The sequence below is a fragment of the Triticum aestivum genome, chromosome 5A, assembly GCF_018294505.1.
Source record: "Triticum aestivum cultivar Chinese Spring chromosome 5A, IWGSC CS RefSeq v2.1, whole genome shotgun sequence".
Taxonomy (NCBI): Eukaryota; Viridiplantae; Streptophyta; class Magnoliopsida; order Poales; family Poaceae; genus Triticum; species Triticum aestivum.
The window spans coordinates 615,300,154-615,313,560 of NC_057806.1; the positions used below are offsets into that span (position 1 = coordinate 615,300,154).

The 13,407-nt window shown below is 49.4% G+C and overlaps 2 protein-coding genes across 3 annotated transcripts; both read left to right on the top strand.

Moving 5' to 3' along the window:
* The first annotated feature begins 996 nt into the window (after window positions 1–996).
* Window positions 997–5,517, top strand: LOC123105350 (purine permease 3). Of its 2 annotated transcripts, none has more exons than XM_044527410.1 (2): window positions 997–2,156; window positions 2,684–5,026. In XM_044527410.1, exons 1-2 carry the CDS (start codon window positions 1,341–1,343, stop codon window positions 2,864–2,866), a joined length of 999 nt encoding a protein of 332 aa, XP_044383345.1. In that variant the 5' UTR covers window positions 997–1,340; the 3' UTR covers window positions 2,867–5,026. The 2 variants fall into 2 exon arrangements, with proteins under 2 accessions (XP_044383345.1, XP_044383344.1); XM_044527409.1 differs by lacking the exon at window positions 2,684–5,026 and adding an exon at window positions 5,044–5,517 and having other exon boundaries at window positions 1,023–2,156.
* A 5,605-nt stretch (window positions 5,518–11,122) lies between these two features.
* Window positions 11,123–12,756, top strand: LOC123101637 (zealexin A1 synthase-like). Its single transcript, XM_044522997.1, has 2 exons — window positions 11,123–12,037; window positions 12,124–12,756. Exons 1-2 carry the CDS (start codon window positions 11,123–11,125, stop codon window positions 12,754–12,756), a joined length of 1,548 nt encoding a protein of 515 aa, XP_044378932.1.
* The last annotated feature ends 651 nt before the right edge of the window (window positions 12,757–13,407 follow it).

Genomic DNA, 13,407 nt, shown 5'->3' on the forward strand with positions numbered 1-13,407 from the left:
ACAACCCCATACGAGCAGGTTTTACACTGGCTCAGCAGTTTGCACGGCATTTTTTAATAGAGAAAACACCTGAATGTACTTCATTTTATACCTCAACAAATACCAATACGAGGCAAAAGGTAAATAAGTGCCTGTAAAAACCAAAAAATGTCAAAGTCCAGAAAGAAAGACCATCTTCACAACGCCACCACAACCTTCACGTCTTGCTACGATGGGCATATTCAACACCTCTATGGAAACCCCACCGAAAATGATGAAGATGAAGCGGAAACATATCCAGAAGGATCTTAAGGCATTTCTAACACCCTAAAAACTAGAGGAGCAGACATCAAAGTAAACCTTAGTGAAGTATATTTACTTCACTAAATTTTAGCCAGGCCTACCCCCCCCCCCCCCCCCCCCCCACCCCCCATCTATATATAACCGAGTAAAACTTACTTTTGGTTTATGCATTACTGCCCTAACTACACCCACTAGCCATAGGTGGACTCCCCAGTTCGCAATGCCTACCATCTAGCTCTGCTTGCCTCATCATACAACACTTCAGTCGGGGACAAATACAACAACCGACCGGAGGAAGACGGAAGGATTTGGAACTTAATTTGAAAGGAGAAAGCACCACATAAAAAAGGACCAATTTTTTTTTCCATATGGAGGGTGACGAATGAATCACTGCCACCAACTTGTTATTTTGCATGCACCACAACCCGGCTAGCTAAAACGTAGCAATCTCGTGCGCTACCAGCTTGTTATCATTTTTGTTCCAAAAAGCTTTGCTCAGCGATGCACAGTCGCTTTCAGATACGACTGGTGTGTCAGTCTGTTTGAGTCCCTCCCATTCCTAGCAGGCTTCAGATGAGGCCGGGGGTAAGCCTCCTTTACAAAAAATATATGAACATATGTGGTATACATCTCGATGGTTACGTGCATTTGTTTTTTCAGGACCTGTTGAAACTTTAAAATGCAATTTTCGAATTTTCAGAAACAGGGCGCCATGGAGCTGAGGAGCAGGAAAATCCACTCTCCTTGGCACAGTAGCGCGGACAAGAATACGGTCAACATCTATGTATCCGGCGTGGAAGTCGTACAACCGAGATGATCGTAGACGCAGCCGACAGTTCTGACTCTCCAAGCATCGTCCCCGTTTCCCTCTGCAATCAGTGCTGAGAACGACTCGACACTTCAAAAAACGAGGCTCAAATGGCAAACTGGGAGGATCACCGAGATAAGGACACGCTCAGAGCAGTGACGAGCTAGCTCAGCTGCATCAGCCCAATCGGTCTCACCGATCGATCCTCCAGCCAACTCTCGCGCAGCCAGTGCATGCGCTGCAGACATAGATGGAGGTCGAGATCCCGACCGAGCACCGCGCGCCCAAGGTTGAGGCTAGAGCGTGGCGATGGCACGATCTCCCGGCCGCCGCCGCCAAGCCGCTCCGGGACCCCCTCCTCGCCGTCAACTTCCTGCTGCTGGCCGTCGGCGCGGCCAGCGGCCCGCTCCTCCTCCGCCTCTACTTCCTGCGCGGCGGCTCCCGCAAGTGGCTATCCAGCCTGCTCCAGACCGCCGGCTGGCCGCTCCTCCTCGTGCCGCTCGGCTTCTCCTTCTCCTCCCGCCGCCGCCGCAGGAGCCGCCGCCAGGGCGACGACGCCACGGCTAGCACCGGCGTCTTCCTCATGACGCCCCGCCTCCTGGCCGCGTCCGCCGTCGTGGGCCTCATGACCGGCGCCGACAACTTCCTCTACGCCTACGGCCAGGCCTACCTCCCGGTGTCCACCTCCTCCATCCTCATCTCCACGCAGCTGGCCTTCACGGCCGCCTTCGCGCTGCTGCTCGTGCGCCAGCGCTTCACGGGCTCCACGGTCAACGCCATCGTGCTGCTCAGCGTCGGCGCCGCCATGCTGGGGATGGGCTCCGGCGGGGACCGCCCGGCGGGGGTGTCGGGCGCGCAGTACGCCGCCGGGTTCGGCATGGCGCTGGCGGCCGCGGCGCTCTACGGCCTCGTGCTGCCCGTCATGGAGCTCAGCCAGGCGTGGCACGCGGCGCGCGCCGGCGCCGCCGCCCTCACCTACACGCTCGTCGTTGAGATTCAGGTCGTCATCGGGCTCACCGCCACGGCGTTCTGCGCCGTCGGCATGCTGGCGAACAACGACTTTCAGGTGAGTTTTCAGCACTGCTTCACTTGCCTCTGCTCTTCGCCTACTTTCCGTTGCAATTGCCTAAAATATTTAGGTTCGGAGTTCTGAATGTGACTCCCACGAGATAACTAAAACAAAGGTTAACATGAGGCAATCCACGATCTGAGTCCAGGCTCGTCTCCCCCAGTGAACGGTAATATATTCAAAAATAAATAGTAAAATGGACCAAAACAAACTAAAGTTGTTGGCATTGCAGATGCTCTAGTGCGTTAGGTGGCTGCAAAATTTCATGATGAATAGACGTTCCGGTATCTCTCAAAAAAAAAAGCTTTCAACTAGGTGTTTTTTCAAAGTTTTTTATACTACTTCTTAGAGCATCTCTAGCAAACCCCTTAAAATCGCAAACTATAAAACTGGGATACGGATCGAAAAAAATTGCATTTTAAAGGTTAATTTTAGCTACACCGAACAGATACTGTAAAATAAACTGTAAAACTGGGATAAAGAGCTCCTTCCTTCAATCTGACCGCTGTCGTCCTTTCACCCAGCCGGCGCCGCGCCGGCCGCGCCCAACCCCGTCGGCCGTGCCCCATCACCACGCCGGCCGCGCCCAGCCTCGCCGACTACGCCCCGTCGCCTCCGCCGTCCGCGCCTTGCTCTATTGCCAGTCGGGCCGACTGAGCCGTGCCCCTTTGCCTGCCGCGTCGGGAGGATTCCGGCGGCCAAACTAAGGTCATGGGAGGCCACGGCGATGTCGGAGCTCGTCCAATTCGAACTGACAGTGGTCGATTGCGGCATCTAGCGGCCTTTTCCAATGTGCGGTGATGAATTCCGGCAGGTTTATGGCGGATTCCGACAAACTCAGCGACAACGTGGTTGCTTCGACGAGGTTTGACCGGTATACAGGGCCCTCTAGGTTCGGCCTTCCAACCTCCAACTATAAAAGTTTCGGGTGTGCATTTTCGGTGGCCCTTAATAATTTTACAGGTTGGACCAAATTTACGGTTTCTGTTCTGGACATTTTTTTCAACCGAAACTGTGAAATGCAAAAATTATAAGGGTTTGACCACTTATACGGGGTCTGCTAGAGATGCTTTTATAGACCTATTTTCCGAGGATGGCACAACATATAAAAAATAAAATAAAAAATAAAAAATTTGCATGGATCTTCACGTAAGATTGTATGAACAAGTCTCAGTCGACTTCATTGCATCCTTTGACCACAAAATTTTCAACTTCTCAAAGCTTCCACGACTATTACTGTTCGTAAAAAGTAACGGCGAGAAGGCAGTTGTGGGTTACTCCATTTAGCTGGGACATCACAAAGATGACGAGATTGAAAGTGATTGAGGGCTTATCTCGATAACTAGTGGGTCAATGTGATCGACATCTCCACGTCTTTTCGGTTAATCATACCACTCCCCGGTGATACTTGTTGCTGTGGGTGCGAGTAGGCTGTGGGTTGAATTGATGGATGGGCACGACAAGTGAAATTAAAGTTCGTCCTACCTTGCTCAGTTCTCTGGCAACACCGTTGTCATCCCCGGTGATATGCCGTTAAAAGGCAACCTCTTCTCTTCAAAGTTTCTTTTTAATTTTAAAAGAACAGTTTTGTCGCCCGTTCGTTCTTCTTTCAGTTCTACTCCCTTCATTCCAAACTACTCGTTGCAGAAATGAATATATTTGAAACTAAAATACATATAGATACATCCATACATGCGATAAATAATTCGAAACGGAGAAAGTACATACATTCCTTCCTCTCTAGTGGGGTGTTTTGCGCCACTGTTTCACCTAAAAAATGTCTTGCTAGGGAGGATGATATCAATACATGTTTTTGAGCCTAGTGCTCGAATGATGCAAAACCAATGTCTAACGAACTCCTTTTTGTTTGAATACTTTTGATTTTCGTATAAACAGAATAGAATCTTAGTACTAGTATTGACCCAAAATTATTAGCATAAAATCGAGAGTTTAATTTTGTAGAGATATGACACTCAAAGATCAAAAACAAGCAAAGGACACAAGATTTTAACGTGAAAAACTCCTCCAACACGAAGGGAAACGCCAGCAAGCCAAACTTCACTATATCAGAAGAGGTTACAAACGCGGGGGATTTTTCCCCGCACCTTGCTCGTCAGAAATTAGCATTTCTCTTTATACTTGAATTTGGAGCATAACATAACAAACTCCACCTTAAGACAAATTCCATCTTGTAGCAAGAATGAGAACCTCCTCCCTGAACAACAAAGAAAACACCTTCGGCGTCAAACAACCACTAGGGCTAATGAGTTATACCAACTAAGTCTGAGCAAAGCTCAAACTTAGCATCAGGAACTGGCTTTATCAATATATCAGCAGGATTATCATGTGTGCTAATCTTGCATAACTTCAGTTTATCTTGCTCAACAATGTCTCAGACATAATGATATTTGACATCAATATGCTTCGTTCTCTCATGGAACATCTGATCCTTTGTGGGGCATATGGCACTCTGACTATCATAAAACAAGTTAATGCAAGAATTATCTTCACAAAGCTTAGAATACAAACCTTTCAACCAAACTGATTATTTACATGCTTTCTGCAATAGTCATGTATTCTGCTTCATTGGTAGACTAGGCAACTACTGGTTGCAACTTTGCGCTCCAACTCACGGCACAATCAGAAACTGTGAACATGTGTCCAAATCGCTGGAAGCAAAATTTAAATCCACATAGCCAGCTAGTCCCTCATCAGTTTTGCCAAATTTTAAACAAGCATTGAAAGTACCTGAAAATCCACTGAACAGGCTTTGGCCCACGCCTACTGGCGACGGGCCTCGCTCCGCTCGCTCGTCAAAAGTTAGCATTTCTCTTTATACTTGAATTTAGAGCATAGCATAACAAATTTGAGCATTGTGACGCAGGCAATCCCAGGAGAAGCCCGACAGTCCGAACTCGGCCAGGCGGGCTACTACATGCTGCTGGTCGGCACAGCCGCCGTGTACCAGTGCTTCTGCCTCGGCATAATCGGCGCCATCTACTACGGCTCGGCGCTGCTCGCCGGAGTCATCATCACCGTGCTCCTCCCGGTGACCGAGGTCCTGGCCGTCGTCTTCTTCCATGAACCCTTCAGCGGCACCAAGGGCGTCGCCCTCGGGCTGTCGCTCTGGGGCCTCGCTTCCTATTTCTACGGCGAGGTGCGGAACAAGGCCCCGGATGCAGAGCGCCAGACAAGTCTGTGTGCGGATCGTGACTGCGAGAATTAGTGGGAACAGCACGTGCTTTTGAGAAAGAAGGGGGCGTATATGAACCGAAGGCCATGGATGGCAGTGGCATGGCACACATAATGTTCGCTTGAAAACTTGTGCTCCCGTCTAGCAGTAAATATGTTCTTTGTCCATGGTTAATCTTTCATTTGATCGACTATGACCCCTGTTGCCGCTGGCGGCTGCTCGGTGGCGGTGACCCGCTGGAGAGGTGATTTGTGTGGCGATCTTTGGAGGCTCTAGACACGTCGCGATCACCGGTGGCGACTGGCATGGCGGCGGACAACCTCGTCTCGGCATAGCTAGCCCCCTTCTTGATGCCTTCCATGTTCTCATCGGAGCCCAAGGTCACATCTCCGAACGGTGAGGGCTGGCCTGACCAGGGCAGCATGTCGGTGGTGCGCGGCGGCGCGCTGCTGGCACTGCCGTTCGCGGTCTGCAGGGCTGGCATGGTAATCGGGGCGGTGTTGGGCTTTGCTACGGGGGGCACACTGTGCGGGACGGCGGGGTTCTTGGATGTTATGGGATTGTTGGTGACCGTCGGCAAGACCATGGTGCTGAAACTGATGTAGGTGCACGGCTGAGAGTCATGACGGTGGCGGCCTCTGTTGGACGCAACGACAGTGTCAGGCGGTGGCCATGGAGGGAAAGAGAGGGCGGCGGCGATGGCCTGTGCTCACTGCACCTAGACGGACGTGACAAGGAGATCAAGGGGCGGAACCACGAATCTAAAGGCGTGTCAGCCGAAGTGTCCTTTTTTTACCGGTTGAAACATATAATTAATTGTTGTTAGTTCCAAGTCATTAACAGTTGCATTAGTAAAAACCATTTTTTCTGAACATTAGTAGACACAAGCGGTCATATACACGCGCATACACTCATTTATGTGAACGCATATACGCACACACTACCCCTATGAGCACCTTTGAGAGACTGAGCCGACATATCATCTTAAGATTTACGAAGTCACCATAGGCCCCTCGTCAACATTAGGACTTGACCTTGGTGGGCTAGGAATACCACTGTCTCTCTAACCATCCAACCACATGTTGGTTGGTTCGTAAAACACCATTTTTGTTTTGGGATGGCGGGTTATTACCAACTGGAACATAGGTTTATCCCCGGATGTTACCCAACCAACTTGTCTTCTGCCTCCTCGCGCTCACACCATCGTAACTGTTTCACTCCCTATGCTGCTCTCGGCTTCCCTGTCTTGGGCTCCTAGCGACCGCATGCACGGCTGCACGAGGGCAAGTCTACAAAACTAGGCCCATTACTAACCTACACCCGATGAAGAGCGATAAGATTTTGGGGCGTGTCTCCTGACCACTGCTTGCTCGTCGATGTTAAACTACTTTCATGAGTTTGACTCAGACTTCGCTAAGATTGTCATGGCCAACATTGCCAGCACTACTGCCACCAACAAGGTCACCCTTCTTTGGTTCAAGTGAATTTTGGAAACATGCTAGTTCACAAAAATGGATGTGTGCATTGTATTGATGTAGAGAACAGAGATAACCTCCTTTCAGATGAAAAAAAACAATTAATCGACTATGACTAACTGCTCTTTATGCTATTTCCTAGAAGTTTATAAACAAATTCGTTCAAAACATGATTACTAAAGGGCAACCTGGTGCATGTAGCTCCCGCTTGCGCAGGGTCCAGGAAAGGGTCCGACCACTTTGGGTCTATAGTACGCAGCCTTTCCCTACATTTATGTAAGAGGCTGTTTCCAGGACTTGAACCCATGACCTCATGGTCACAAGGCAGCAGCTTTACCACTGCGCCAAGGCTCCCCTTCCTCAAAACATGATTACTAGTGTTGATAAACAGGATGCGTAAATGGAGTCGGCTAATTAAGTTTCAGATAAGTATATTGAATTTATGCTTCAGCCAGCTGCTCCAAAAGTCTGAACTAACGAACAAAGATAGACAATATTATATTTCAACACTCTCTCTCACATCTATTTTTTTAGTCTTTATGTGTTCAGCGTAGGTCATAGAATCTTTTTTTTAATAGTGCGTCGAGAAGGTCTTGAACTTGAGACATCTTGACTCCGATACCATAACGAATTCATGTTCCAGCTAGTTGCTACAAGAGTCCGAATTGACGAAGAAAAGCGGGCAATTCCACGGTCCCTATTTCTTCTATTTTCCCCTTCTCATTTTTTGGTATGTAATTACTGTAGTCAGGCAGAGAAACTCTATTTCTTCTGTTCTCCCCTTCTCTCTGTTATAATTCCACAGCCCTTGTGTTTTCTTCTCAAACGACTAGCTCTATTTTTGAAAGAGATGTACTTCCCTGTCATAGTCCCATGCATAAAAACTGCATCTTTCAGGCCCTCTCAAGGACCAGCATAACAAACATTCAGGAGGAACCAGGCGATTGGGTTTTGGAGACACCTCCTCAGCGTGCTTTCACGTGGTGGCGCGCTCTGGATTTGGGAGCCGGATCCCCTGACGTACGGCCCCCTGACGTTGGGCCACTGACGCGTAGGTCCGGGTCCACACGTCAGCGAGTGCGCCGTACGATCAGAGGAGCTGCGTCCCTGGATTTGGTCACGGCACGACGGAGCCCGGCCGCCGGCTGCCTTCCGTCGACCGTTTAGTCGGTCGTTTCTCTGCTACCGCGTCTACATCTGGAATCAGATAACGATAAATTACCAATAGTATGCAGAATCTTGTCTTGGCTGTTGGTCGGACATTTGTATTCTTCATTCAAGCGTGGTTGATTGGTGGTTTCAGTCGTACACTCGAGAATAAAATACCTGCATCTATGATCAGTCTACGAAACGGGAGCCCGGATGTGGTCAGTTCACTAGTTCAGTATGCACCGGTACAATTAAGTCACCATTTCTATTAGGGTACCAGGTCACTTAATCTTGATCGCGTAACACATGGATACCGTGTCCATGATACGCTTCGGTTGAGTAAATTATAAAACATAAACATCCATTTGGTAGACAGCCGCCGGTACGTCACCGTGTCCAGGACCTGGAGCCGGAGCTAGCCGCCTCTTGCTCGAGTCTGCGTCAGCCAGTAAGAACAACTTAGGAGAATCGTCGAAAGAACAGTCTCCATAATCATTATAAAATGCATTATACAAAATCTTATATGCTTAAGAGAGTGATCCACGCTACTTTTAATTATCTCAATATGCGTGCTTTTACAACATCATTGTTATTGTGGTTGTTACGTCCACTAGCATTTTTTTAACATACGTCCACTAGCATCTCATATATGCATAAGAGCCCTCTACCATGCAACATGCATTAGTGTATTATGTGTGGTTTTAAAATACATTGCACAAATTGTGACATGCACTACAACTCACTATATATTTTTCCTAGCCATGCAACCATGCCACGTCAATTAGCCATGCGTGCAAGTTATATGTTATATTTTTTGCATTAGCATATCCATGTAGTGCTACCACATCATCGGTTCATGCAGGTAACTCATCGTTTTTTTCAATTAGATTTTGTGCTCTCATAGACATGGTACATATGTTAGATACTCGGAGCATACTTATATAGTTGTTCACTTTCTTTTTTATATAAATGACACTTTTCCTCAAATGCTAAATAGCTACCCCATCCGTTTCAAAATAAGTGTCGAGGGGTACAATCCGCTATCTATCTTTTCTAACCATGCAACCATGCCTTATAAGCAAGCCGTGCCTATAAGTTTTGAGCTACTTTTTTTTTTGCAATAGTATATCCATGCATCACAACCATTCCCCATCATCGGTTCATGCATGTAAGTCATCAGTTAATTCTTATGCAATAAGTTGTGTGCTCTTATGGCCATGGTATATGTGTTGGGTGCTTGGATCACACTTATATAATTGATTCTTCACTTCTTTTTAGAAACAACACTCTTCTAACTGTAATCATTTTTTTGCTTTTATACATCATTTTTAGCGTCCAGAGACAGCCTCTCTCGAGAGTCAGGTCCTATCTCGAAGAAGGCTCTCATCCTCCACAACCTTGACCACCACAAACAAGAGGGGAAAACCTTCTTCCTCCTAGAAGGGAGGCCAAGGAAGAAGGAGAAGGCGGGTGCTCTCTCCCCTCCCTTCCTACGCCGCCGGAACACCTCCGGAGGGACCACCATCACCGCCATTGCCTCCAACACTCATATACTTCCACATCGACATTGGAGAGTCCTAGAATAACTCACTGCACTTAGTCCAGTGAAGTGGGGCAGGCTCAGAATTGAGGCATTTAAAACGAATGGCCAATTATTTTGCTTTTAGTCCGATATGTATAGAACTTTGAACATCCTATGCTTTTAATAGGAGTTGCATTTGTTTGCAAGTACTTAAATGTATGGACGGATTGTCACTGATTTTGAAAATTTTGACAGAAAGAAGAGAGCAGATAAGCAACGAAAATTTGATTAACATCTTGGGCCGTCCATTTGGCGATTCCAGTTTAAGATGCCCTCTGTTCGAGCTTTGCTACGCCTACGTAAATATTGATATGTAACTTACGAACAGGATGACCTGGCTTGATTTGGTTGGAAGGAAAAAAGAAAGCCTAGGCCCACCCCGTGAAATTCAGAGGGGGGAGGGGGTGTGATTGGTTGAGTAAATTCAGAATGTAGCTTTACATAATAAAGTTATGTAGGTGTAGCATTTTTGCCTCCATTTCGTAGAAATTTTAGTTAGCCTAGATTGGAGCTTTGCTACATTATCAGGCAATTACGGGGGCTTTACGGGGCTGGGCGCCCACCCCACCAGTTAGAGCATCTTCAACAGGCGCACAAAAACGGCTCTGCACGCTAAAATTCAGGTTTTATGGGCGTTGGATAGCTCCAGCAGAAACTGTAAAATAGTGCATGCAGAAAAAAGGTTTGAGCACGCACTAAAAAGCGCTATCAGAAGCTACAAATTTGGGGCGCTGGATTGCGCACTTCACAATTTGCACTGCGTGTTTTTTGGGCGCGCGTTTTTTGGTATCCGCTAAACCAATGTTGGGTTCGACGTGCTAAAAGTATTACAGTGGCACGCAGCGCGCGAAACGTTTATGCTTCTATTGGAGACGCTCTTATATTTCAGGGGAGAATGCTATTTAGCTCAATTAAAAAAAACAAGTCAACTGATCCTCAAAGTCCCGTTGCTTTAGTCCATGTGTTTACCATTTTTGCCTAGATTGTTAAGAGCACGTTCTGGAAACAAAAAGTCTACCACCCTCCAGGGGTTTCTTTCACCGTACGTACAAATTAATTCCAATTCACCTAGGTTAATTGTTAGGCCTCCTTTGATTCATAGGATAAAAATATAATAGGAATAGGAAAATCATAGGAAATGAGATGACATGTATCTTAATTTTTAAAGATAAAGAGATATCATTTGATGCATAGGATAGGAATTTTTTTATTGAGTCTTAACTAATGTTTCTTTCCTTCAAAATATGAAGGATTGATTCCTATCCTACATATGAATAGGAATCCATTCCTACGAATCAAAGGGCTTCAAAAAAAAAATCCTATGCAAATCTTATCCTATAGAAATCCTATAAGATTTCCTACAAACCAAAAACCAAAGGAGGCCTCAACAGTAAGTCACATGTACGTAGTCACCAACACTACACCCGTACACGAGCACCGACCGACTGACCGATCGTAGCTGCCGGCCGTGAAGGCATAGATGACGACGACGCCTTATAAATTCGCACCCAAACACATGCTTCCCTCCATGCAAGAGATTAGCTCCTCCTTCCATACTCCAACAATGGAGCTCGTAGCACTGCCGTTGCTCGGTTTGCTGGTCTTCTTACTCGTCAACCTCGTCGTGAAGAGGATGTACGTGCACGCTTCGCCGGCGCCACGCAAGCGGCTGCCGCCCGGGCCATGGCAGCTGCCGCTCGTCGGCAGCCTCCACCACGTCCTGCTGTCGCGCCACGGCGCCCTGCCGCACCGGGCCCTGAGGGAGCTCGCGGGCAGGCACGGCCCGCTCATGCTGCTCCGCTTCGGCGCCGTGCCCACGCTGGTCGTCTCCTCCGCCAAGGCCGCCAGGGAGGTCCTCAAGACGCACGACGCCGCCTTCGCCAGCCGCCACATGACGCCCATGCTGGCCGTCTTCACCCGCGGCGGGCAGGACGTCCTCTTCTCCCCCTACGGCGACCTCTGGCGCCAGCTCCGCCGGGTGTGCGTGCTCGAGCTCCTCAGCGCGCGCCGCGTCCAGTCCTTCCGCCACATCCGCGAGGAGGAGGCCGGCGGCCTGCTCCGCTCCGTCGCCGACGAGTGCGCTCGCTCTCGCTCCGACAACGGCGCCGTCGTGGAGATCGGCGAGCGGCTGGCACGCGTGGTGAACGACGTCGTGGTGCGGTCGGCCGTCGGCAGCCGGTGCGCGCGGCGCGAGGAGTTCCTGCACGACCTCGACGAGACCGCGAGGCTGACGGCCGGCAACAGCCTGTCCGACCTGTTCCCGTCGTCGGCGCTGGCGCGCTGGATCGGCAGCGGGCTTCGCGAGGCCGAGCAGTGCAACCGCAACGCGCGCGACATCCTGAGCGACATCATCCGCGAGCGCGCCGAGGGCGGCCAAGGCAGCGGCGGCGACGGCGAGGACGACCTGCTCGGCGTGCTGCTGAGGGTGCAGAAGGACGGCGGCGCCCTCACCACGGACATCATCATCACCGTCGTCCTGGTTACCACTTACCACTCCCCTTTTCTCATTTCAAAGTTGATCGAAGCACGTCACGCTCTCTTAGTACCATCGTCTACTAATTCCAGGAGGTTTTTGCGGCCGGGAGCGAGACGTCGGCCACGACGCTGGAATGGGCCATGTCGGAGCTGGTGAAGGAGCCGCGCCTCCTCCGCAAGGCGCAGGCCGAGGTCCGGGAGGCGTTCAGAGGCCAGCAGAAGCTGACCGAGGGCGACATGGGGAAGCTGAGCTACCTCCACCTGGTGATCAAGGAGACGCTGCGGCTGCACACGCCGGTGCCGTTCCTGCTGCCCCGGCGGTGCCGGGAGGCGTGCGAGGTGATGGGCTACGACGTCCCCGAGGGGACCAGGGTGCTGGTGAACGCGTGGGCCATGGCCCGGGACGGCGCCTACTGGGAAGACGCCGAGGTGTTCAGGCCGGAGAGGTTCGAGGAGGAGAGCGCCGCCGCCGCAGTGGACTTCAGGGGCGGCGACTTCGAGTTCATCCCCTTCGGCGCCGGCAGGAGGATGTGCCCCGGCATAGCGCTCGGCCTGGCCAACATGGAGCTGGTGCTCGCGGGCCTCCTCTACCACTTCGACTGGGAGCTCCCCGACGGCGGGAGGCCGGAGGAGCTCGACATGTCGGAGGCGTTCGGCCTGGCCATACGGAGGAAGTCCAAGCTCGTGCTGCGCGCGACGCAACGTATTCCAGTCGCTAATTGATTGTGATGGAATCGTATGTAGTAGCACATGTGTTGGCTAGAGAGGCTCTTCATCTTAATCAGATATGAACTCGCCTACTTATAATGAATAAAGAGCCTCCAAGGCGTTTTCTCAACAAAAAATGCAGATGCTCAGCTTCTCGGACATCCTCCTAGTTTTTTTTTTGAAATAGACCAAGAACTTTATTAATTAGAGATAATAGTTACATCGTCCGTAAGAAAAGATACAATTTCATCATGGGCTCCTCAAAATAGTCCCTTGTCACTAAAACTTTCGCTAGTCTAGCTATTTCATGCGCCACCTCATTTGCTCCCCTATTACAATGCTCAAACCTAGTAAAAGGAAAATCACAATCCAAAAAATAGCAATCATCGAAAACCTAGTGAAAGGACATCCTCCTAGTTTGTTGTGCCGAAGCCATCCAAAACAACTTGAGCTTAAAAATGTTCATATATTCTATAAATTGAAAATATAATATTAAAAGTACAGGAAAAATAAAAGGAAACAGTAAAAACAGAATTAATGAAAGAAAGAAGGAGAAAAAAAGGAAAACGGGAACCTAATAGGCCGGCGCGGCGCGTGGGCTATCCGGGCCGGTCGGCCGAAGATAACATTTTTTCAGGATATTTTCGCAGTGGACTGCTGGACTGT

Bases quoted from the DNA above. Each gene is read 5' to 3' on its own strand.
- LOC123105350 (XM_044527409.1), top strand. From the start codon at position 1,341: ATGGAGGTCGAGATCCCGACCGAGCACCGCGCGCCCAAGGTTGAGGCT. The intron at 2,157-5,043 runs GTGAGTTTTCAG...ATTGTGACGCAG, and splicing joins TGGCGAACAACGACTTTCAG to GCAATCCCAGGAGAAGCCCG.
- LOC123101637 (XM_044522997.1), top strand. From the start codon at position 11,123: ATGGAGCTCGTAGCACTGCCGTTGCTCGGTTTGCTGGTCTTCTTACTC. The intron at 12,038-12,123 runs GTTACCACTTAC...TACTAATTCCAG, and splicing joins TCATCATCACCGTCGTCCTG to GAGGTTTTTGCGGCCGGGAG.